Genomic DNA, 22929 nt, shown 5'->3' with positions numbered 1-22929 from the left:
TCGGGTCAGCAGCCAAGCGCCATAACCACTGAGCCACCGCGGCGGGGCCGATCCCAAGTGTGAAGGGGAGACATCCAACCTTGTCGAGCCTGTTGGTCTGACGCTTTCCGGTAAAATGGAAAAGGAACCGCTTTTTCAGTGGCCGCAGCATCAGCTCCAGAGGCAGCACCGAAGTGGTAGACCCAACATCCAGCTGGGAACCTTCCAGCCCTTCCCTGTTGTGTCCAGGGGTCACACACTAGGGGTCAAGGCCAATGCCATTACTTGTGAGTGAGAACCCAACCTCCCCACCGCCCACACGCAGTCTGAAGATTTCATTGAATGGGCACGAGCATAAAAGTAAGCAGCAATTACAGCACTTTCATGATTTTATTCACATCATTTAAAGATTGGAACAGCATACGTCTTCGCTTTAAATTTAGTTCTCCCCTGCATTTATTCAGCAGATCAAAGTGATCATAAATTATGGCCGAATAAAGGTCTTGTACTACTACTCCTACTACTATACTCCGGAGTGATTTTATTTGTTTGACTCCAATCTGTAGAGTGTACAACTGCCATTTTATAGCTGCTACCATCTTGCACCTCATTTTATTAGTTCAAAAGGTCCCAGTAGAAAACTTCACTGAGGTACCTCTTATTGTACTTATTATGAATGTCCTAACCTTATGTCATTAATAAACATATGAACTTGAACACACTTATTTACAAGCATAAACAGTGTGTACACAAGCCACCTATGCACAATTCAGCAAACTGGAGAACAAGAACAAGAACTCGCAGGAGATGACAGCAGTGAATGAACGATCAATCCATGATCTAATGTTAAACTAGCAAAGGCTGTTCGCACAAAGAAAAAGGATACGGCAGCTGGATCTTGTGCAGGTTGATGAAGCACTTTTCAAATGGGAGGAGCAGTTCTGGTGTGTAGGAGACCGGGGCACTGACCCCTGTGTTGAGGATGGGCCATCCCATGGAATGCAGCACCTTGTTGAATTCCCTGCACACAGTGAGAGTCACGTGACGACGATGATGATATTAAGGCGAAAGCCTTTAATGCCTCATGCTGTCGTTAGCAATCCGTGTCGGCAGCCGTGTGTCTGCGTCCCTGTGGGCAGCTGTGTCGACAGCCATGTCAGCAGCCCTGTCCACAGATGTATCCGCGTTTTGACGGCTGTCCACCAAGATATGTGAGACAGTTACTGCGTAATTCCCTTTACTCAAATACAGTTTTCAGTTTCTTCATTACGGCCCCTCTTTCTTCTTTCACTGCCACTTCCTCCCTTCCTGTACAGGTTAAGGTGTCCACCGAGATGACTGATAATTACAGCGCCATTTCCTTTCCCCATTTCCTTTCCTCAAAAAGCGTTGCCTTCAAAGCGCAAGGCATCGCGCCGAACGGATGTTGGTGTTCCGTGGACTCCCTGGCAGCGCTACAACACGCTGTCACGTTCCACTCCTAAAGGCGAAGCTTAAGCACCATTAATTAGCAGTCAATTAGTGCTGAGTGATTAATCAGTAATTAGTCATTAATTAGTTATTTGTCATTACTTTGTCATCAATCATGTGTGACGTCATCCAGTGGTGACATCACCAGTGTCACATAGGCAAAGTGGTGCGGAAAACGCTTTCGCCTCTACACGCTTTAGACAGTCAAAGTGCCCCCTGAATTTTTGTGGTGATGAGAACGATCGCCATTTTAAATGAGCCTTTGACCCGCGCAGATTTGGAAAAGGCTGAAGAAAATAATTCCATTAGGCTTTTTCTCCATTAAAACTTTAAATTGTGTTGTCAGCAATTATCTGCTACACGCAGGCATTACTCATTTCTGAATTGCCTAAAAATTTGTTCTGTAAATACTAATATTGTAATACAGTAATATTGTAATGCCTTCTTTATAGGCCTACAGATCTGAAAATTTGGACTGGCGTTGTTGTATGGTTGTCTAGATTCAAAGTCAAAACTTTAAAGTTTGGAGATTGCAATAGCGCATCTCCCAATCATACTTTCTAATATCAGGAGTACAAAACATATACAAAGCACAAGCAATCCCCATGAGTGCTTGATTTCACTTAGTGTGAAAATTGCACGCTTCACAATGCATCCTGCTGGCAGCTACTGCAGAGCACATAACCACAGCCTCTCCTACCAGCATGCCACAAAAGCTGCATTCCTGCTAGCTAGAGTAAAAAGGATAAGAAGGTGACCTACTAAGCATATAACATTACTGCCCTTATCAGGAAGCTTATTTTCAAAAAACAAATACAGAGTGCAGCAGACAACATTAGGGTTCTAGTTTTTCAAGGCAGAAGGTCACAGACACTGTCTCTTGCCACTTTCAAACAATAGCGTATATAACACGCATGCTTAAAGGGGCTGCGAAACACTGCTTGGGGGGGATACCGGCTATACTTCAGGTGGGTTCTTTATGTCACACAGATGCTGACCTAAAAAGAATTACAGGAATCGATGCACAGGAACGGGAGTTATTCAGTGAAGAAATTTCAAAATACAAGCAAACAAAACGCTTCCCTCAACTCGATTTTGGCGGGGCTTCCCACTCCTATTTCGCTCTCCCAATGACGGGACCTGGTGCAACCAATCAAAACAGCGAGCCAGAGCACGTCGCGGAAGTTTGTACTCCATGGTTGCCTGCTCTCTGTAACTCGTTCTTGCTGAGACTGGCAGCGTCGTTTCCATGCCAGAGCGCCCCTGGTGGTGTATTTTTATTTTACTTGCTTTGCAGGGCTCTTATCTAAGACAAACAAGTTGTTTTTGTTGATCTAATATAAAACGCAGTCAGGTGACAAAATGTGTCTCTATTTATTCACACAATTTGCAGTATATTTACTGTTTGTCCGATCATCAAGCTCGCGCCAGGTGATGTCATATCCGCTGCCAAAAACCCGCCACTGTGTGGCGACACCATCAGAGCCATGAAGTTGTTTTTGGGAGGACATTAAAATATTAAAAAACGGAATGTACGCGGTATTACCGACGCTAATAGCACCATTATAACTCACTGTATGCAATCAACAGGCAAAACAGTTAACTAAGATTGTGTTTCTGGGCCCCTTTAAGGCCCGTTCACATTTGCCCAAAAATCCGGCGAGCGAAGCGGAATCGGCCGCTTTTGACGCGAGCGAGGCGGAAAGCAGCGCGACGAGGGCGATCGGGTTGGACCGATTTCCGCCGCGCGGCAACAAACATGGCGGCGCACTTCGAAGCCGGACCCGTCGCTTCGTATTGGATTCTCGTTGTTGCTGCCTCTTTCGGTGCGTCTACTGGCCAGAAATTTGGCACAGGTCTTTTGCTTCGTCTCACGGCGCCTCTAAGGAAACGTATAATGATAAATTTGCTTTATTTTTTTTTTTATTCAGAGTGACGATTCTGCCGCTTCTAGGCTTAACCGCAGAGTCAGTTTGTTGACAGTAATGGTTCCCGCCCTGACAACCAGATGGCGCCACTACAGGCTGAGTTTATTTTTGCGTCTGTGCTAACATACGCTGAACTAAAAGTGAGAATGCGCCTGCGTTTAACGTACGTAAGCATTCATATGCTTATGGTTCGTAGACAGTGTAAATTTATGCTCTTTTCTCACTATATCTGTGTATGCCGCTAGCAGCGACACGGTGTGGAAAAGCGAGAAACAGCAGCGGCGCGGCGGATCCGCCTCGCCCGCGCATGAACGAGTGAGAACAGGTCCTTGTTTTTGCGGCCAGCGAATCCGCTTCGCTCGCAGGATTTTAAGGCGGAAGGAAGCCTTTAATGCCTCATCGTTGTAAACAGGAGTTGTCGATGGAAATGTCACGCTTTTCAATTGGTCGAAACGGTCGTGACGTCATCACAGTGCGCGAATTTCAAACGCGGCCAACTGTACTTTGGCTAGTAACCATGCAACCAATTCAAGGGATTGTATAGTGATGCTACAAGTAAGTGGGAATGAGTTTAGTTCATTGCTTAATTACCCAATTAGCCTAATTAACCTTTCTAGTCAGGCCAGATAAATAAATAAAACCGAGTAGGGAATTGGCCGAGCTCGGGAATCGAACCCTGGACTCCGAGACGAGCATGCTAACCACTAGCCAGCTCGACGGTTTGGAATGAACAAAGGTGCGTCTAGGTGTCTTTGTTCACTCCCATCTTTCTCCCTTCCCGTTACAGGGAGGTTCAGGTGTCCACCGAGATATGAGAGACAGATACATTTCCTTTCCGCAAAAACCAATTTACCGACGAGCAAGGCATAGACCCGAACGGGCGATGGCATTCTATAGACTCCCTGGCAGCATTGCACGACGCTGTCGCGTTTCACTCTTAGAGGCGTAGCTTAACGTCTTGACCACACATCAGTGACACAAGCAGCAACACCGCACTTAAGGCTTTCGCCTCACCGCACTTTAGGTCAACAAAGTGCCCCTGGATTTTTTTGGGCAAGTGTGAACGCGCCTTTAAAAAGTGACTGAATTTGGCCCTGAACAAGAGAAAGAGAAACTTACTTTTCGAACTTGTCCCTGAGAATTTGGTGCCAGTATAGGATGGTCTCTCGTAGGAAGCCGACCAGGTGGATGCACGCTGAAGAGCGCACCTTCTGCCATACTTGGAGCAGAAAGGAGAGGTGCGATACTGCCTGGTCGTCCTGGCCCTGGCTCATTACATCCTCGATCGACTCACTGCACGGAATTAATTACCTGATCAGCAGAGCTCCCAGTAACTGCGTTCTTTGCCAAACAGGTTCAGCTTCTGCAATCACGCGCTTCAGAAAAACTGAACTCACATTGTGCTCATAAATTTGCGCCACCACTTGCTAAGTTTTAAAGGTGCACTGAAGAGGAATCTGAACTTGTCTTTTTGCCGCGGGAACTCAATCTACACGTTCCTAGCATTCTTAGAAACTGCGACTTATTGCCCTGTGTGGCCGATTTCCCTAATTAAATCGAATTAACGTCCGGCTCCCGACTTTATTTTTTTAATTCTCCCCGTACGGTGGGCGGAGTTGACCAACGTGTGAAGTGCCTTTCAGCAAGCTCCGTGGAGGCTTTGCTTTCGCTTTATTTAGTTTTTTTAGGTTTCCATGAATAAATAGTTTCATTCGCAGATAATACAGCCACAAAATAAGCCCGCATAAATAAAGATACGCGCGGACTATTTGCGACTACGGACTACTACGTATTACTCCGCCGATGGCAGAGCGGCAAGCCGCCACGGGACTGGGTGAAAGGCACTCCACGCGTTGTTCGACTCTGCCCATCGTACGGGGGAGAATTAAAAAAAAAGGCGGGAGCCGGACGTTAATTCAACTTAATTAGGGAAATCGGCAACACAGGGGAATAAATCAAAGTTTCTAAGAATGGTCGGAACGTGTAGATCGAGTACCTGCGGCAAAAAGACAAGTTCAGATTCCTCTTCAGCGCACCTTTAATGCAGGCCTGGATTGCTATCCAGATAAGCGGTGTAATGTGGATGCAAAAGCATTGCCACGAAGTGCAGATGCTAAACCGGGTCCCTCAAAAACCTGATGCACAAACCCTAGAAACCAGCGGCGCATTAAAACACTGCCAATGCTTCAACGCACACTGGTAATGTTCGCATGCAGAACATTAAAACATTCCTAATATTTCAATGCAGAAACGGATTCTAGGGTTTGTGCACTCAATTTTCGTGGACCCTAGTAGTGTGCGCACTTCTTGGACCAATTTTTGCTTATGCACTTTGTGACAGCCCTTTCGTGTACACACTTAGCAGCAACACTTTAGTACCTACACTGTACAGCTCGCCTGGATAGCAATCTGGGTCCACGCTCAACTGCATAACAATGAAAACAAGCATAAGAGGGTTCTCACGCAGCTTCCACCCTCTCCGTTCGATGACGTTCTACGTCACACCTGCGGTAACTCAGGACATTGCACGTCCGCTGCTTATGAACGTGGGTGGCGCTGATGAACACTCTCAAGGTTAGGTTACTAGTAAACATAAATACCCCTGAAAGCAGAAGATTTGACAGCCGTCGCCGTAGCTCAGTCAGTAGAGCACCGGACGCGTAATTCAGAGGTCGTGGGTTCGGATCCCACCGGCGGCATGTGGTTGTTTTTTCTTCTGCTTTTCTAATCAATCAGCTTTAAGCGATAACATATTCAGTAATATTCTAAATTGATCAACACCATAAAATAAATAAATAAATAAAAATTGAAAAATCCCCTGTGTTCCTTGGTTTCTGTGGCTGTTGGCTTCTGTCACAATGAAAACAAACCACATCTTTAAAGGCGTACACTGTGCATGCACATGGCCATGGCCACAGGTATACACGGATGCAATATATGTACACATACATGACTACATATAGTGCAAACAGCATATATGGCCATATATTTACGGTGACGAGTTATCCATATCTATCCAGGTTACCTGGGATAAAGAGGAGGAGATAGTAGTTGACAAGGAAAGCCTTGAGAGAATGCATGCATTTCTATAAGCAAGTGGCGGAAAGGTATTGCTATAAATCTAATTCTGGCCTTTCATTCGTGTATTTGCATGTTTTTTTTTTTTAATGAAGACTGGTGTGGTTAGAGGATAGTATGTGAAGCTGCCAAACGTACTGTATTTGTTGCTCTTTCTTTGTGCGCACACAGTATCATCACTTTGATATGCTCACAGACAATTCACACATACATTGTTGTTCGCAGCAATTTTTCGCAATCATTGGAATAATTACTGAATGAGCCCGAATATACAGTGGTGCATACAATGGTAACGGAGGCCAGCTGTAAGCTGCAGTGATTCTGTTGCCGACAACAGATATCTATGTGCACCTGCTACACTGCCAACGCATTTATCTCTCTTCTGATAACACGCTTGCCCAATAAACACTCTACTTTTCAAATGCTTGGTACGTATATGTACCATCTCTGCAAAAGACGATATCACGAACAGTAGCAGAACAAGACCTTGGCACTTGCATCAAATGTGATTTGACACCGAATCAGGATTACATTGAAATTATCCACAGAACCCATTTTGTAACCAGGAACGCAACAATCAGATCTCCAGCTAAGAAAGCCGTACAGATTGGTTCAGTAGCGCAATTTCAAACTGGCTGCACTGTGAAACTCAAAAGCTTAGGCAACTGCTGGACCGTATGTGCAAACGAGCCCAAGATATAAAACGACAGAAAATCGTCCTTTTCGCAGATGTAGAAGTGTGGCTGCTTTTGGGATCATTTGTGAAGGGCGCAATATAAGCGTGGCTAAAAATTATACTGGAGCAACATAACGTCAACTGTCGGTGCCCACCAACGCAGCGTTCACCTGTCGTGGTCTTTGTCAACAAAGGAGCCCCGCCGCGGTGGCCGAGTGGTTACGGCGCTCGGCTGCTGACCAGAAAGACGCGGGTTCGATCCCGGCCGCGGCGGCTGAATTTCGATGGAGGCGAAATTCTTGAGGCCCGTGTACTGTGCGATGTCAGTGCACGTTAAAGAACCCCAGGTAGTCGAAATTTCCGGAGCCCTCCACTACGGCGTCCCTCATGCCCGAGTTGCTTTGGGACGTTAAACCCCTCGAAAGACGCGGGTTCGATCCCGGCCGCGGCGGCTGAATTTCGATGGAGGCGAAATTCTTGAGGCCCGTGTACTGTGCGATGTCAGTGCACGTTAAAGAACCCCAGGTGGTCGAAATTTCCGGAGCCCTCCACTACGGCGTCCCTCATAGCCTGAGTTGCTTTGAGACGTTAAACCCCAATAAACCAAACTTGTCAACAAAGGAAGCTAAATTTCACTACCACGACCACAAAAGGGTCAAGCTGAATCACACATTCGTTCTTTAGTTCCAGTTTCAAACTACGCCCGTCCGGCGAACCATAATGCTCTAGTATGCCGCACTCACCTCGTCTCTTCAATCTTGGCAATCCACTGAAGATACTGCTTCAACCGCAGCAGTTTCTGGATGTCCGCGAGGGAGCTCTCGAACTCTTTCTTGACCAGGCTGGCGTTATCCAGGTGGGCTGAAACGTCGTTTAAGATTTTGCCGTGGACGCCTTCCAGTATCTGCATCTTCTCCAAACTCTCCCGCGCGAAGCCCAGCAAACCTTTCAGCTGCTCCGGGTCTCCACCTCCTTTTGACGCTTTAAGCTTCGTTTTTTTTGCGAAAGAGAAACGTTAAAGAACGCAACACGTCAGTTCACAAGCAGCAACAGATCGTCCAAACCAAAAGCCACTGGCGTGGAAATAATAATAACAAAAAGCCCATATTCCGCAGGTAGTACTACCTTTTGCTCGATCTCCTGTTTTCTGACCATCAGCGAAGCGTGATAATTCTTCGCCTTGCGGAGATTCTTCACATCGTTCCCGAATTCGCGATTCAACTCGTCCGCAACGTTTCGTTCCATTTTTGTTTCTTCCGGTCCGTTTTCTGCGGGAGGTTTCGATCGACAAATCGTACAAGCTGGCGTTTTTCCCAGCTAACGCCAGGGTGCCGCCATGTTTAAAGAGCAAGCATGCTGAGTCAGCCGCGTGGGCTTCGTCCCGAAAATTGGCACATTCGTAAACAGAAAGACCGTGGTTTTCTCTTAAGTAAGCCGCTTAAAATTATGCGTTCCTCCTGTTTATAGCCGTGAAAATCTCTATCAAATGCATCCTTTATTTCCGCATGTTCACTTTCTTTTCCGCTTTCTTTTATTTGTTGACGTAATGGGTTGACGGCTTTGCGGTGTTGTGGCTTCCATAGGTGTGCTTTCGGACTGCGTGGAGTGTGTCTGGTGACGTTGGAGTGTCGTCTAGGCAAGTTTTTATTTTCAAAGGGGAACCTGGCAAAGCACGTTTCGTTTTTGCGGGCAGCATTGTAAGTTTTGCCAGCGCAAGCTTGCTCTCGGTTTCCGCGAAATGCCATTACTGCGGCGATCCCTGCGCTCCCAGTCGCGGTAGAAGCAGGATGCGCGCATCTGCTCCGTTGTGTTGTCACGCATATGAACGCGTTCGCGGCGCCAATATGGCTGGGATCGTAACCCGAGTTAACGGCTTTGAGCGCATCGTCTACTGTCATAACGGTAACAGATACTCTTCTCCGATTAATCTCTTCCCCGATCGTGACCTGGCGAAACGTGCGTGCGATCGAACCACCAGAGTTCTTACTTCTTCCGGGCGCGAGGGAAAGTTATTGGCTAGCGCGTCCGTTCCTTTGGCTCGCTTGTTGTTAAGCGGCCGTGGGATGACTGACGAAATTTGCTGGCCCGTTTGCTGTTGAATTTCTCGTCTCGTATGTAATGTCATGCCAAGGTTTATTTGGCGTCGACGATCCTTTCGTACCGCGGGAAGCTTGCGGGCTGAGAGAATTGCAGTGTCTTCACACCTGGCTTGTTTTTCCTGGCTTTCGTCCCTGCGGCGCGGAGCACTTTCGCGCTTCTTTTTTTAATTCCTTTTTTTTTTTTTCGTACTGACTGTGCCGCTTTGTTTTGCTTTCTCTTTCCCCCCAGGTGAACAGCGAACGTCCGAGGCCATGACTTTATCTTTACGGGCTTTCTCTTTATAAAGCTTTGTGAGGTTTCGAGTGTGTGCTTCGAGTGTTGTGAGAAAAAAAAAAAAAAAAAGTGCGGAACTGCGCGCGGACAGTGTTTACCGAGATGTCGGCGATCGTGGATCAGACGCCGAACACGGCCAAGTCGGTGATTGATCTCTTCGCGCCTAACCATTCCCCGACCGCCGGAGAAGACAAGATAGACTGCGATGGACTTACCGAAAAGGCAAGTTTTACTGTTTTGCCGCTGTACGTTTTTTTTTTTTCATTAATTGTACAATTCGACAGGAATGACAACCCAGGTAGCACCGAACATTAGAATAGTGTTATAAAAATGTTATGTAAGTTGGAGTAATGCTACATGTTGCATAGTAACTTTACATTAACATTCAAAATTAACATATAACGTTATAAGTTACATAGGAAACGTTACTTTCACATTCTAAACAAACGTTGTTTTAATATACTCTTCTAAATTTTATTATAATGTTAGAGTCGCAACTATAAAACAACATTGCAAATATATTTCGAGCACGGATTTCCAGACATTTTCTCACTCTTCTTAGAGTAATGATGTTTTTCAACTAACAGTACCTTGTAACCACATCTCTTAGATAGTACTCGCCATAGATTACATGAAGAGCCCCATTATTTTGTCATAAAACTTTAGTTATTACCCATTCCCCACTGTCACTCATGGGACATGCCGCAGTAGCGAGTGTATAAGCTCGGCGGCATGATATCCGTTTGGAGGTGAGTGAATACGAGTTGCTGTGCTGTAGTGTAGTGGAGAAGGTGTCGCTCTTGTTGTTGGTTCTTGCAAAGTGTTGTAAGTTGTGTGCCATCACCACTGGCAGGCCTGCATGCTTGTGCGGGGCTGCTTCACCATTTTCGAGAATGTTGCATTTATGTTGTTTACATGTTTCATGAATGTTTGCGGAAGGTTATTCGAACATTTATATGTAACATTACAGAAACATTAGAAAAAAAGACATTAAGGACATTGAAATAACATTTGGGCGGAACAAAAATGTAACATTATCGCAATGTTTCGGTGCTACCTGGGAAGCTAAATGGACTGACATAGCGAACAGCGAACTCGTACTGCTAGAAATCCTTGTAGAATGACATTGTGGATTTGTACGTGTTAGTTTCATATCTGTTTTATGTTGGACACGTAATATGTGGGGTTTAAATCGGGGAAGATAAACACGTATTCCCCGTTTAAGCGCGGCTGACACAGTTCAAAACCGCGCTGACCCCACCCCGTGGTCGCGTACGCTACTGAGCGCACGCCGACCACGGCGGGCCGTGCTCTGCGGGAACAAAGGAACGACACATTGGCTGACACAAACAAGGCATTTATTGCTATAGCAACAATAACGCCAGCTAGCAACAAAATACACTGAGGAATCTAGGATGTCCGACTCACCAGCACGGCTACGAGCGAACGTCCGCCCACGGTAGGGCAAAGGGATAAACTCCGAGGTCGAGCGGAACGGGCTCGGCGGGAGTAAGTTCCGGCCGAGGGGCGCCCGTCGACGAAGAGCGAAGCTGCGAGCGAAACGTCCGTTCGCTTCCCGTTGCCGAGGGAGAAGAGAGCCAGCTATCCCCCGCGCGCGCGCAGCAAAACGCCATCCGTGGCGCTGGTGTCGCTACGATGCGAGCGCCCTCCCCTGTTAGTTAAAGTAACCAAAACAGAAGAGCGCGTTTCGGAGGAGCTAACAACAGTGGGGTGTGCAATGCGGGAAAGCGAACGCAGGGGACGAAGGCGTCCCCACATCCCCCCAACCTTAAATAGACCCACGCGCCTGCAAGTTACATGCTATGGAGGAGTCTCCTGGTCTTCATGCACTTGAGGCAGGTCGTGCAGCGGAGGTCACGCCGACAGGGTGCACGCAGTCTTCCGCGGTATTCCGAAGGCGGCGTGAAGGTCTCCGCTGGGACGACTCGCATGGCCCGCGGGCTAAGTGCCCGCAGGCCCGCGAAGAGGAGGGCCGGTTGACCACTGCAGGCCAAGATTCCGCAGTAGTCGCCAGGGCAACAGCAGCCAGACGTGGCTGCTGTCTGGTCTCGCCACAGCTGCCCCGGATGGATGCGGCGAACAGGATACAGGCCGCTCCGTCGCAGCAGGCGGCAGCGAGACGATGTGCACATGGCAGCAAGCCGCAGTGGCTCCGCTGGATCTGAAAGATTGCCAAAACACACTCCGCATGCCTTTAACGTAGGTCACGGGAGGGGAAACGGCGTACACAAAGGCCTGGTGGCTCAATGCTCAACTCGCTAGCAAAACGTGTCGGGCGGCCGTGCAACGCAAAGTTCGAGTGAACAAAGCCCTTTCTTGAGTTGAACGAGAATGCTCAGTTCATGCGAGGTTAAAAAAAAACGGGTGGGGCAGCAAAGTGCGCCCCCCTCTCAACACCACGGTCCGGTGGTCGTGTCACTTTTGACAAGGTGCAGGCAGCTATGAATAGCCTTAGGCCTCACTACCACTGTGAAGGTCGACGACCCCCAACAAAAGAAAGACCCGAAACGGGTTTCGTGCGCGCAGCCGCGAGGAGACATCAGCGTTGTGGGGTGGTCCTCCCCGCTCACTGCACGAAGCAGCTTGAGCGATCGGCGCCCACCGTATCGGACGGTGTCGGAACGCCCGGTGCCGAGCTGCAATACCAGCGAGCTCGTAAAGGCACCCGTGGCCCCAGGCCACCCGGCTCCCAGAGCCGCGACTCCCAGAGTCGAAAAAGAGACAGCGAGAAAATATATACAGAAAACTCGGACCACCCACGCGGCTTCCGTACTCACTCGCTTCGGGCTCGGCAACTCCGCGGGCGCTAGGCCTCGCGCTCCCTCGATGCGGACCAAGTGGTTCTTGAAGAAACTCCAGGAAGAAAACTTCACAAAAAAAACATGCTGAGCATGTCGAAAAGTTCAAACATGCTGCAGCGCAATACACCTCGCACTCAAGAAAGCATGCCGCAGGTCCTAGCGATCAAAATTCACTCTAGGCCTAGCACTTGTCAAGTCCGGACAAAGAGCGTTCCTCGAACCGAACAGACTGTCGTCCAATGTTCCAAGAGCAGGCCCCACGTTGGGCGCCAGATGTGGGGTTTAAATCGGGGAAGATAAACACGTATTCCCCGTTTAAGCGCGGCTGACACAGTTCAAAACCGCGCTTACCCCACCCCGTGGTCGCGTACGCTACTGAGCGCACGTCGACCACGGCGGGCCGTGCTCTGCGGGAACAAAGGAACGACACATTGGCTGACACAAACAAGGCATTTATTGCTATAGCAACAATAACGCCAGCTAGCAACAAAATACACTGAGGAATCTAGGATGTCCGACTCACCAGCACGGCTACGAGCGAACGTCCGCCCACGGTAGGGCAAAGGGATAAACTCCGAGGTCGAGCGGAACGGGCTCGGCGGGAGTAAGTTCCGGCCGAGGGGCGCCCGTCGACGAAGAGCGAAGCTGCGAGCGAAACGTCCGTTCGCTTCCCGTTGCCGAGGGAGAAGAGAGCCAGCTATCCCCCGCGCGCGCGCAGCAAAACGCCATCCGTGGCGCTGGTGTCGCTACGATGCGAGCGCCCTCCCCTGTTAGTTAAAGTAACCAAAACAGAAGAGCGCGTTTCGGAGGAGCTAACAACAGTGGGGTGTGCAATGCGGGAAAGCGAACGCAGGGGACGAAGGCGTCCCCACAAGCTTAACAGGAAATGAGGATCCGAATTGTGAATTGTGAGGCGTGTGTCAGTGAACAATACCTTGTTTCAGTGTGGAAAATCTCAGCTGCTTAGCAGAGAGTATTTGGTACCCTTTTACGGTGATAACAGGTCATTTGACATAAGGTTGCGTCTAGACGAAGAATTGTTAGATCCTCTTTTGTTTTCAGCTTCTAAAGAGATGCAAATGTTTTAAACACACTATAACATTTCTGAAACTCATAAATTAGTTATAGCTGTCAATAAAAAATATTTTCCAACCTTGCGCCTGGTGCGTGATAGCCAAAGTTGGTTGTGTACTTGTAAACTGCACAGATTATATGTAATTACTGTAAGAGGGATTACCATGGTGAATGGCTTCAGCCTGTGCATCGTGCAGGAGTATTGAAATAAAAAATAATAGTAACTGGAAGCTAACAGTGCACTTTTGGCGCTACTAATAATGGTAGCTGGTGTATAGAAATGGCCAGTCGCAGGTGAAAATCTTTCCCAGCTCAACTGGTTTATGGAACAATTTCCAGTTGGTTCCAGTTGGAACCAACTGGAACCTAGCTGGTTCCAACTGGAACCAACTGGAAATTGTTCCATAAACAATTTGGGCTGGGAAAGATTTTCGCCAGGCCAACAAATCATTGTCCTATTTCATTTCTGTTTGTCTCTGATGGTTTCGGTTTGTTCTTTTTGCAGACGGTTCTGGTTAGCCCGTCTGAGGAGCAGTATGACGCCCTACAGAGACAGCTGTCGCAGCGGTTACGAAAGGGTCATGGGGAGGTGATCTACGAGATAGGAGCTGGAGGTATAGTATTTGCCAATAGTATTTGTGTTGAGGATGCTTGGGTGGGTAAGGATTGGCATCCGGCCATGATACCCTGGCTCATGTGTAATATTGCAGTGTATTAAGGTACTAAAGACATCTAGCATGTGTCCTGTCTCTTCGCTCCTGTCTGTGTCTTTTTGCACTAGTTACCATGGCTGGATTCAGTAAGCCAACTAGCCCAATTAAGAGCCTTAGCTAAAGATTCCTTGCTTAAGCGCAGTGAGTCGCATTATATGTTAACAATTCTACTGCTGTTTCTGCTGTGTTTATTTTGCATTTGAATTCTTCACTAGCTGCTATGTCTATGGGTCTGAACAATTTTATATTGGTTTACCAAAATAAATAAACAAAAAAAACTTCCCCCCTTAGATTCTTTATCTCTTGGGTTATATTTTTTTGCTAGGCAAATAAAGCTGCTGCTATCTCTGTCACCCAGCGGGTTGATGGGTACAGACAAATAAAGCTGCTGCTATCTCTTAGTCACACAGTGGGTTAATGAGTATGTTGACTTGTTCTTGGCAAGGTTTCTTTTCTGAAACTTATGATGCAAGAATGGCATTACATTGCTTTTTCTGAAACTTACTATGATGCAAGAATGGTGTTACCTGTAGCCATTGACTTATTGCTTTTTCTGAAGCTTACTATGATGCAAGAATGGTGTGTAGTTGTTGACTTATTAAGGCGGAAGCCTTTAATGTCTCATCGTTGTAAGCAGCAGTTGTCGACAGAAAATGTCACACTTTTCAATTGGTGGAAACGGTCGTGACGTCACAGTGCGCGAATTTCAAACGGGGCCAATTGTACTTTGCCTAGTAACCATGCAACCAATTGAAGGGATCGTATAGTGATGCTCCAAGTAAGTGGTACTGAGCTTAGTTAATTCCTTAATTACCCAATTAGCCTAGTTAGCTGTACTAGTCAGGCCATATAAATAAATAAAACCGATTAAGAAATTGGTCGAGCTCAGGAATCGAACCCCGGTCTTCGGCGTGAGAGCCGAGCATGCTATCCACTCCGCCATGCCAGCTCGATGGTTTGGAATGAACAAAGGCGCGTCTAGTGAATATGGTGTCTTCACTCACTCTCATCCTCCTCCATTCCCTTCCCACGAGGTTTAGGTGTCCACCGACAAATGAGAGACAGATACATTTCCTTTCCTCAAAAACCAATTTACTGAGGAGCGAGGCGTAGAACCGAATGGGCGATGGCGTTCTATGGACTCCTTGGCAGCTTTGCAAACATTTCCTTTCCTCAAAAACCAATTTACTGACGAGCGAGGCGTAGAACCGAATGGGCGATGGCGTTCTATGGACTCCTTGGCAGCGTTGCAAGACGCTGTCGCGTTCCACTTTTAGGGGTATCAGTGACCGCACTTTAGGTCAAAAAAGTGCCCCCCTGAATTTTGTGAGACAGTTACTGCGTAATTTCCTTTCCTCAAATACAAATTTCATTTTCTTCATTACGGCTCCTCTTTAACTATCTTCTTTCACTCCCAGGTGCGGTTCAGGTGTCCACCGAGATGATAGAGAATTACTGCGCCATTTCCTTTCCTCAAAAAGCGTTGCGTTCAAACGGCAAGGCATCGCGCTGAACGGTGGTGTTCCGTGGACTCCCAAGCAGCGCTACAATGCGCTGTCGCGTTCCACTCCTAAAGGCGAAGCTTAAGCGTAATTAATTAGCAGTTAATTAGTATTCAGGCATTAATCAGTAATTAACCATTGATTAGTGATTTGTCATCATTTAGTAATTAGTACTCAATTATATGTGACGCCACCGGTGCCACAGAAACAGCGAAGGTGGAGCGGAAAACGCTTCCGCCTCTACCCACTTTAGACAGTCAAAGTGCCCCCTGAATTTTTGCTTGGTGTTACAGCTAGACTACACAATTTTTAAAATTGGGCTTTTTGAGTTAGAAGAATGCTTTTTTTTTTTTTATAGCATTTCCACTGGTCTGATACATCAGGATTCAGCTAAGATGTGCTGACTAGAAGGCTGGTTAACTGATATTAAATAGTTCTCTTTTTAACTATTACTGTTAGGCTCCTTAATTATTGAGAGGCATGTAGTCCACCTTAAGTAATGTCCATATCAGTTTTTGGAATTTCGAAAACATGGTTATCCTTGGCACTGTGGTCCAACAAATTTCAGCTACATGGTGCCAAAATCAGTGCACTTACAAGGGATTTGCAGGCAAATCAACTCTTCCAGTGCATGTAACTCGTCGAAATAGCCAATATTTGTTGGGCCACAGCGCCGAGGGTAACCGCATTTTCGAAATTCTAAAAACTGTTGTGGATGTTACTTGCGGTGGGCTACACACCTCTCAGTAATTAAGGAGCCTAACTGTAATAGGTGAAAAAAATAACTATTAATTAGTAGTTAACCAGCCTTCTATTTATCTCGTCTTAGATGCATTCTGGTGCTATGCCGAAAAAAGCGCTCTTCTAACTCACAAAGCCTATTTTTAAAAAGTGTGCGAAGTTTTAGGTGAACCACCTTGTATGCAAGTCATTAGTCTCTGCCATGCGGACATGGGGCCTTACTACAGGCCCGCGATTGTTTTAACACACAAACACTGCGTACCCTTTATTTTGCACTTATTAATAGTCATTTAACATACTGTATAGAATCATGGGGTTTGACATACAATACTTACCTTGATCCTATCCGGCGATTACAAAAACGGGCTATCCGAATTGTAACACAAAGCAAGTATACCGAGCCAAGTAAACCACTTTTCCAGTTATTAAATATCCTTCCTTTTGACCTTTTGCGCTCTTTAAAGATAGCGGTGTGTGTAAACAACATAGTCTAATATAATCAACCTTTCAATGCCTCCTTGTTTCACTCATCTTCTCGACTCACAAGAAACCTTACACATAGTAACTTTAATCTACCACCGAATTATAACGTTTACAGCGAAAGATTGGTGCAGTTTTCAGGAGCCAAGGTTTGGAATGCTTTACCCCCAGAAATAAAACAGTCTCATGAAACAAATAGATAATTGCGAACATACTTTATGAGCCTTATTTGACATAATGTGACAGCTGTCTTCGGTTTGTGTCTGTTGTACCATGTTGTTCATGAAAGATTTTTTTCATTCTGCTGTAAAATGCACATTATTTTGTTTTTTTCCTTGTTGTGTGATGTATTTGGGTCTTTCGCCGTGATTTTGTGCTTTTCATTTTTTACAAGTGCTGTGTCATTGCCTTCATATATTTTGTTTCTGAACCCACACTAGCCTCTGGCTATGGGTTCAGTCAGTGTTTTCGTAATTTGTATGGCAAAAGTAGAAATAAAATTAATGAATGAATGTTTGAAGGCCATATGTAGTGCCTCAGCGCAGCAGCTTTTACAAGTTTGCCAAGAAATATTTGCAGTGGCTTGAATCAAAGAAGTTGCCTCAGGTGTAGAAGCTGTCGGGTGTTTTAGCTACAACGGTGTTCAGCAGGCAGAGAGGAAATGCAAGGAACCAGCAATGCCTTGTGTGGTGTTTCTATCGTTTCCTTCTCTTTTTTCTCCTATGGGGGAAAGGATTTGAAGTGAAGGAGATATAGCTGCCTGGAATCAGAAAAAAAAAACATCCCAAGATGTCAGCAGCTGACCTGTCATTGCTGGAATCGTTTCATTGTAAACATTGTAAGCAGCATCATTGGACATTCTCGAGACCACCTGCCTTGTTTTCCATGGGGCTGGTTGAGGCCGAACAACTCGGTGGCTTTGACAGGATTACCAGGGAGAGGGCCTGTTCTGCTAATTCACACTGTGGGAAGGTTTCAGGTTGCGCATTTAGCTGCAGGAGCCGGCGCTAATCCCCAAGCTCTTGTTGAGATCTGGGCTTCTTTAGTGGTGCCATGAAACTAAGGGCTCCAGTTACATTTGCCCTCTCATTCGCCGATGGAGTCACTGAGAAGTGCAGAGGAAAGAGCTTTCATTCGTCTTGACATTTATTTATTTATCAGTACCTCACAGGCCTTGAAGAGCATTGAGTGAGGGGGCCAAATCGAAAAAAGGAATATGCAGAAGGAAAAAAACCATAATATGCGTACAAGAACACGGTACTAGTCAAATACATGAAAGGAACACAAAACTTTATACAAAACGGAGTTGAAATAACCTCAGACACGAAAATACAAAGAAAAAAAAGCGAAACACGAACGTGAAAAAAAAAGGCAACCAGGGGCAACAGAAGAAGTGGTAAATGGGAAAACAACGTTAAGAACAAATGATACTGTCGTACATTTCGAACATCACTGGGGAAATAAATGTATACGTAGATGTTTTTTTAAACTCACCAGGATCAATGAAAGAGATTATGTTGTCTTGACATCACAGATAGCTTGGGGATTCTGAATGAGGTCATTTCACAGTTTGCTGATCTCACAGTGAATGTGCTTGACAAGGTCAACTTTGTGCGGGTGCTGATGGACAGAATGTTTAATCTGTAGTTCTGTCCACCATCCTGATGAGGGCCTCTGATGTGGGTATACAGTCAAACCCACTTATAACAATACCGGTTATAACAATATATCGGATATAACAATGGTCAGTCGCGGCACCGTCAGCTTTTGCATGTGTTCTATGGTATTTTCGGCACAACCCTGTTCTAACAATTATTGGTTATAACAATGGTATTTGCATGGCACTTCAGTATTGTTATAAATGGATTTGACTGTAGTCCTTTGGACTTGAAAGAGCTTGCGTCTGTTTTGCATGTGTCCAGGACAGGGTGATGCTGGGCTCTCGGCGGAAGAGATGGCCGCCTCGGTGGCAACGTTACAAAGCATGGCTGCGACGCTGGAGTGCGACTGTGTCCAGCTGAGGGAGAGGAAGACCAGCGACGGACTTGTTGCGGAGTACTTAGTCCGACGCCGGGCTAAGGAGAACGACTTTGTGGAAGTCAGGTCAGCATGGTTGTGATCTTGAGACACTGAAAACCGCCGTTGTCCACTTGTAGACTCGTAATGTACGGGCAGGTGTGGACCCTGTTGTAGTTCGTATACAGGGTCTGTTCTGAAAGTAGTAGGACTGGTTTTTTCCTGGGCAAACGGGCGGACGAGAGGGGGTCTGCGCGTGCAGGATCGTTGAAGGGGGATATTGGGAATGCTGGGGAAAATCGGCAGTCGGCTCTCGGCCGTTGAAGAGAGGAGGTCGCTTGTACTGTGAACCCCTGTCGAAACGTCTCGTCACGCAGAATCATCGAGCGTTTATTGAATCAGCGATACGCGATCAAATTTTGAGTAAATCTTAATAAAACGGGCAAAGGGACTCACAACATGATTAAGGAGGCCTACGGTGACGCTTCCATGGGTAGATAAGGTGTTTTTTGAGTGACACAAGCTGTTCCGAGAAGGTAAGGAATGAGTGGAGGAAGACGACCGCTCCAGGCGCCCTTCGACCAGCAAGACCAACGAAAATGTGTAGCGAGTGAAACATTTACTTAACAGTGATCGCAGACTGAGTATCAGAATGATTGCTGATGACTTGAGCATTCCTCAAACCCAAGTTTTTGAGATCGTGACAGAAAACTTATCCATGAGGAAAGCGTGCGCGAAGTTGGTGCCGGGAGTGTTGTCAGAGGAGGAAAAGGCCAACCGGTAGGATCTTCATCATGTGAATGAGGACCCCGATTTTTTGCCCAGCACAAGGCGGCAACGCTGCCTCAGCCCCCCTACAGTCTCGACTTGGCCCCGCCAGACTTTTTTCTATTCCCGAGAATAAAATCGACGCTCAAGGGGAAACATCACGGATCGGTAGAGGCGGTTTAACACGCTGTGACGAGGGAGCTAAACAGCATTCCGGTCCAGGCGTTCCTGGAGGCGTACGAAAACTGTGAAACTCATTGGAAGCAGCGTGTAGGTGTGGAAGGGTGCTACCTTGAAAAATTGTAATCGTTTGTACTTTCTCTTGAATAAATTTTGTTTAAAAAAATGAGTCCTACTACTTTCAGAACAGACCATGTATACTTTGGGATTAACTGTACAAGTTGGCTGCACAGAAAGATTGTAGAGATGCGAATTGGGAATGCTTGACCAAGCCGAGTATCACTTTTGTAGCATGCCTTGTGTTTGTGAACACAATTTGGAGAGTTCACTGGACCGGCTGGTACATGGGAGTACTGTTAATAAACAATTTTCAACACTAGGAGTGATGTGCGACCCTTCTTTTCTCGTCCTGCGTCTTGTTTCCAGTGGTTTCTTGAAGTCCGTCAGAATATTCACCGCAAGTTCCCGATTATCCAGAGTTTACATTCTTGAAATCTTCACCTCTTGTCGCTGTACATGCTGAAAGGGGGTGATCGCATAATAAGCCCTTGGAGGATCTCTGCAAAGAAAGCCTAGATGCCTACTTCCTGGAGTTTTCACATCTGTTGCTTGTGTAATAATATATGTAGGTGGTGCTTTCTTCAGTAATTCCAGAAATCCTGAAGACCACCAGAATGTTTGCGTGTAAAAATAACAAACCCCGCTTTAGGTACAACATTGCTTAAAGGTGCACTGAAGAGGAATCTGAACTTGTCTTTTTGCCGCGGGAACTCAATCTACACGTTCCGAACTTTCATAGAAATTGCGATTTACTGCCCTGTGTGGCCGATTTCCCCAATTAAATCGAATTAACGTCCGGCTCCCGCCTTTTTTTTTTTTTTTTTAATTCTGCCTCGTACGGTGGGCGGAGTCGACCAACGCGCGGAGCGCCTTTCACCCAGTCCCGTGGCGGCTTGCCGCTCTGCCATCGGCGGAGTAATACGTAGTAGTCCGTAGTAGCAAATAGTCCGCGCATATTTTTATTTCTTCGGGCTTATTTTGTGGCTGTATTATCTGCGAATGAAACTATTTATTCATGGAAACCTAAAAAACAAAATAAAGCGAAAGCAAAACCTCCACGGGACTGGGTGAAAAGCGCTCCACGCGTTGGTCGACTCCGCCCACCGTACGAGGCAGAATTAAAAAAAAAAGGCGGGAGCCTGACGTTAATTCGTTTTAATTGGGGAAATCGGCCGCACAGGGCAATGAGTCACTGTTTCTAGGAATGCTAGGAACGTGTGGATTGAGTTCCCGCGGCAAAAAGACATGTTCAGAATCCTCTTCAGTGCACCTTTAAGGGGAGATGCAGATCTTGAAATGAACATTTCATTTAAGATATTGTAATGAAATTACATGTCTTTATGTATTTCTTCTTCTTGTTTTTTTTTAAATTTTTTTAGTTTCAGCGTATCTCAGTTAGTTCCTATATTGCAGGAAAATAGCTGAAGCCTAATTAGTTAAATTCTTACGGGTCATTAAGACTTTTTCTACATTTTTTGGTTTCAATTGCATTAGGGCTGTAGCCAAAGACTTGCCATCTGGAGCTATGCTAATTTTATTATTTATTAAAGTACATTATCATACAAAAATGTTAAATTTTGTCCAAGCACCATGGTTATGAAGTGTAGTTGGGTGACATTGCTGTTGATAAAATTTGAAATGTTCGACTCAGCCAAACAAAAACAGCATAGCTCCACAGTTTAGTCCTTTCTGAATTCAACAGGATAAGGTTAGCAAATTGCACAATAAAAACTATAAAAACTTTCATAAGGCTAAGTCTTGTTGGCAAAAAACGTGAAGCTGAGAAAAATCGCATTTGAAGTGCGCATGCCAGCCATTCAGAGCTTGTTGTAGAGGCTAAAAGAATAGCGGAATGTGGACGTTCCAAAATATGATGGCGGCCATCGAGGGCGCGGTTCTGGGAGTGACGGGTTCTTAGTCCTGCTGTATTTCGCTCCGAAATCACCATGTCCAGGCTTCGTAGGCGTGAAATATATATATTTTATTAATTGGAGGCCGAATTTAGACCTTGAATCTTTTTAGGCAGGAACTGTGGAATGTATTGATCCCGAATATGCGATTTCTGCAAAATCAAAATTTTCTCTTTTTTTATCATTCAAAGACCCGCGTCTCCCCTAAAACTCCCCAGTGTCAGCGGGTGAATTCTCGTGCCATGAGTCATTGTAAGCAGCTGCCAGAGGAAACGGTCATAGCTGTGCGTAGATATTCAAAGCTGGTTTTAATGCTAGGAAAATGACACGTGTAGAAATTATAGCACCATCAGCTGTGTGTAGCTTTATGTGCTTTAGTTGGCTTGGTCTTTTTAAAAAAGATGCTGAAGGTAGCAGTCGGTTGTACTCTAAGTGGCAGTTGCTTGCGTAAGTTTTTTCATAGTTGTCTGCAGTCGGACGTCGGCGTTTCAGTGATTTAATTTTTTTATGTGTTGTCTCCTTTAAAATTTCCATTTAGGTTATTTATTTCCTCCTCCTCTGTTTCTTCCTTCTGTTCTGTTCTTAATTTATTTTTCACGTGTTGCTTCACACATTACAACAGAAGGGTACGTCCGTGTAACATGAAATAAGCAAACACTCACATGCATGGCATCTGGCAAAATATAAAGTTCGATACAGGTGAAACAATACTAGGCAGAGAAGATTCCATTCACTCGTCATGCGTGCAAAAAAAAAAAACAACCAAAAAAACTGGAGAAATAACCTTTAAAAACAAGGGCTATGAGCTGTGAAACTGTGGTCATGCCTTTGTGTTTTTGTTTAATTTATTGTTTCTTAACGGGCTTGGAAGTGTTACGTAAGAGGAAAAGATCGGTAATGAATGGTGACATACAACAGTCATCATCATCAGCCTGACTACGCCCACTGCAGGGCAAAGGCCTCTCCCATGTCTCTCCAATTAACCCTGTCCTTTGCCAGCTGCGGCCACCGTATTCCCGCAAATTTCTTAATCTCATCCGCCCACCTAACTTCCTGCCGCCCCCTGCTACGCCTGCCTTCTCTTGGAATCCACTCCGTTACCCTTCATGACCAGCGGTTATCTTCCCTTCGCATTACATGCCCTGCCCAAGCCCACTTC

At 46.0% G+C, this 22929-nt stretch overlaps 2 protein-coding genes across 4 annotated transcripts in view; one reads left to right on the top strand and one right to left on the bottom strand.

Annotated features, from left to right (window-relative positions):
• Rint1 (RAD50 interactor 1) overlaps positions 1–8494 on the bottom strand; it is a 33747-nt gene extending 25253 nt beyond the window's left edge. For both annotated transcript variants that reach the window (XR_016292723.1, XM_089587940.1), the window contains exons 1-5: positions 8257–8494; positions 7875–8119; positions 4497–4670; positions 866–1000; positions 80–215 (exon numbers count right to left, since the gene is read on the bottom strand). Coding sequence is in view for 1 of the 2 variants with exons in the window: in XM_089587940.1 (XP_089444066.1) it covers positions 80–215; positions 866–1000; positions 4497–4670; positions 7875–8119; positions 8257–8376 (810 nt within the window). In the remaining variant the exon portion in view is untranslated. The remainder of the gene's footprint in view (positions 1–79; positions 216–865; positions 1001–4496; positions 4671–7874; positions 8120–8256) is intronic.
• A 190-nt stretch (positions 8495–8684) lies between these two features.
• Positions 8685–22929, top strand: part of GTPBP1 (GTP-binding protein 1) — a 51074-nt gene continuing 36829 nt past the window's right edge. Inside the window, exons 1-4 of one of the 2 annotated variants that reach the window (XM_089587937.1) lie at positions 8685–8767; positions 9460–9726; positions 13906–14014; positions 18759–18939. In XM_089587937.1, the coding sequence (XP_089444063.1) occupies positions 9607–9726; positions 13906–14014; positions 18759–18939 (410 nt within the window). In that variant the 5' untranslated portion in view covers positions 8685–8767; positions 9460–9606. Of the gene's footprint in view, positions 8829–9459; positions 9727–13905; positions 14015–18758; positions 18940–22929 lie in introns of both variants that reach the window. The other variant, XM_089587938.1, reaches the window with a different exon arrangement.

Source organism: Amblyomma mixtum, chromosome 4, assembly GCF_055824585.1.
Source record: "Amblyomma mixtum isolate Tamu chromosome 4, ASM5582458v1, whole genome shotgun sequence".
NCBI lineage: Eukaryota > Metazoa > Arthropoda > Arachnida > Ixodida > Ixodidae > Amblyomma > Amblyomma mixtum.
Note: the sequence above shows the minus strand (reverse complement) of the source record. Positions and strands in the feature narration are given on the sequence as shown.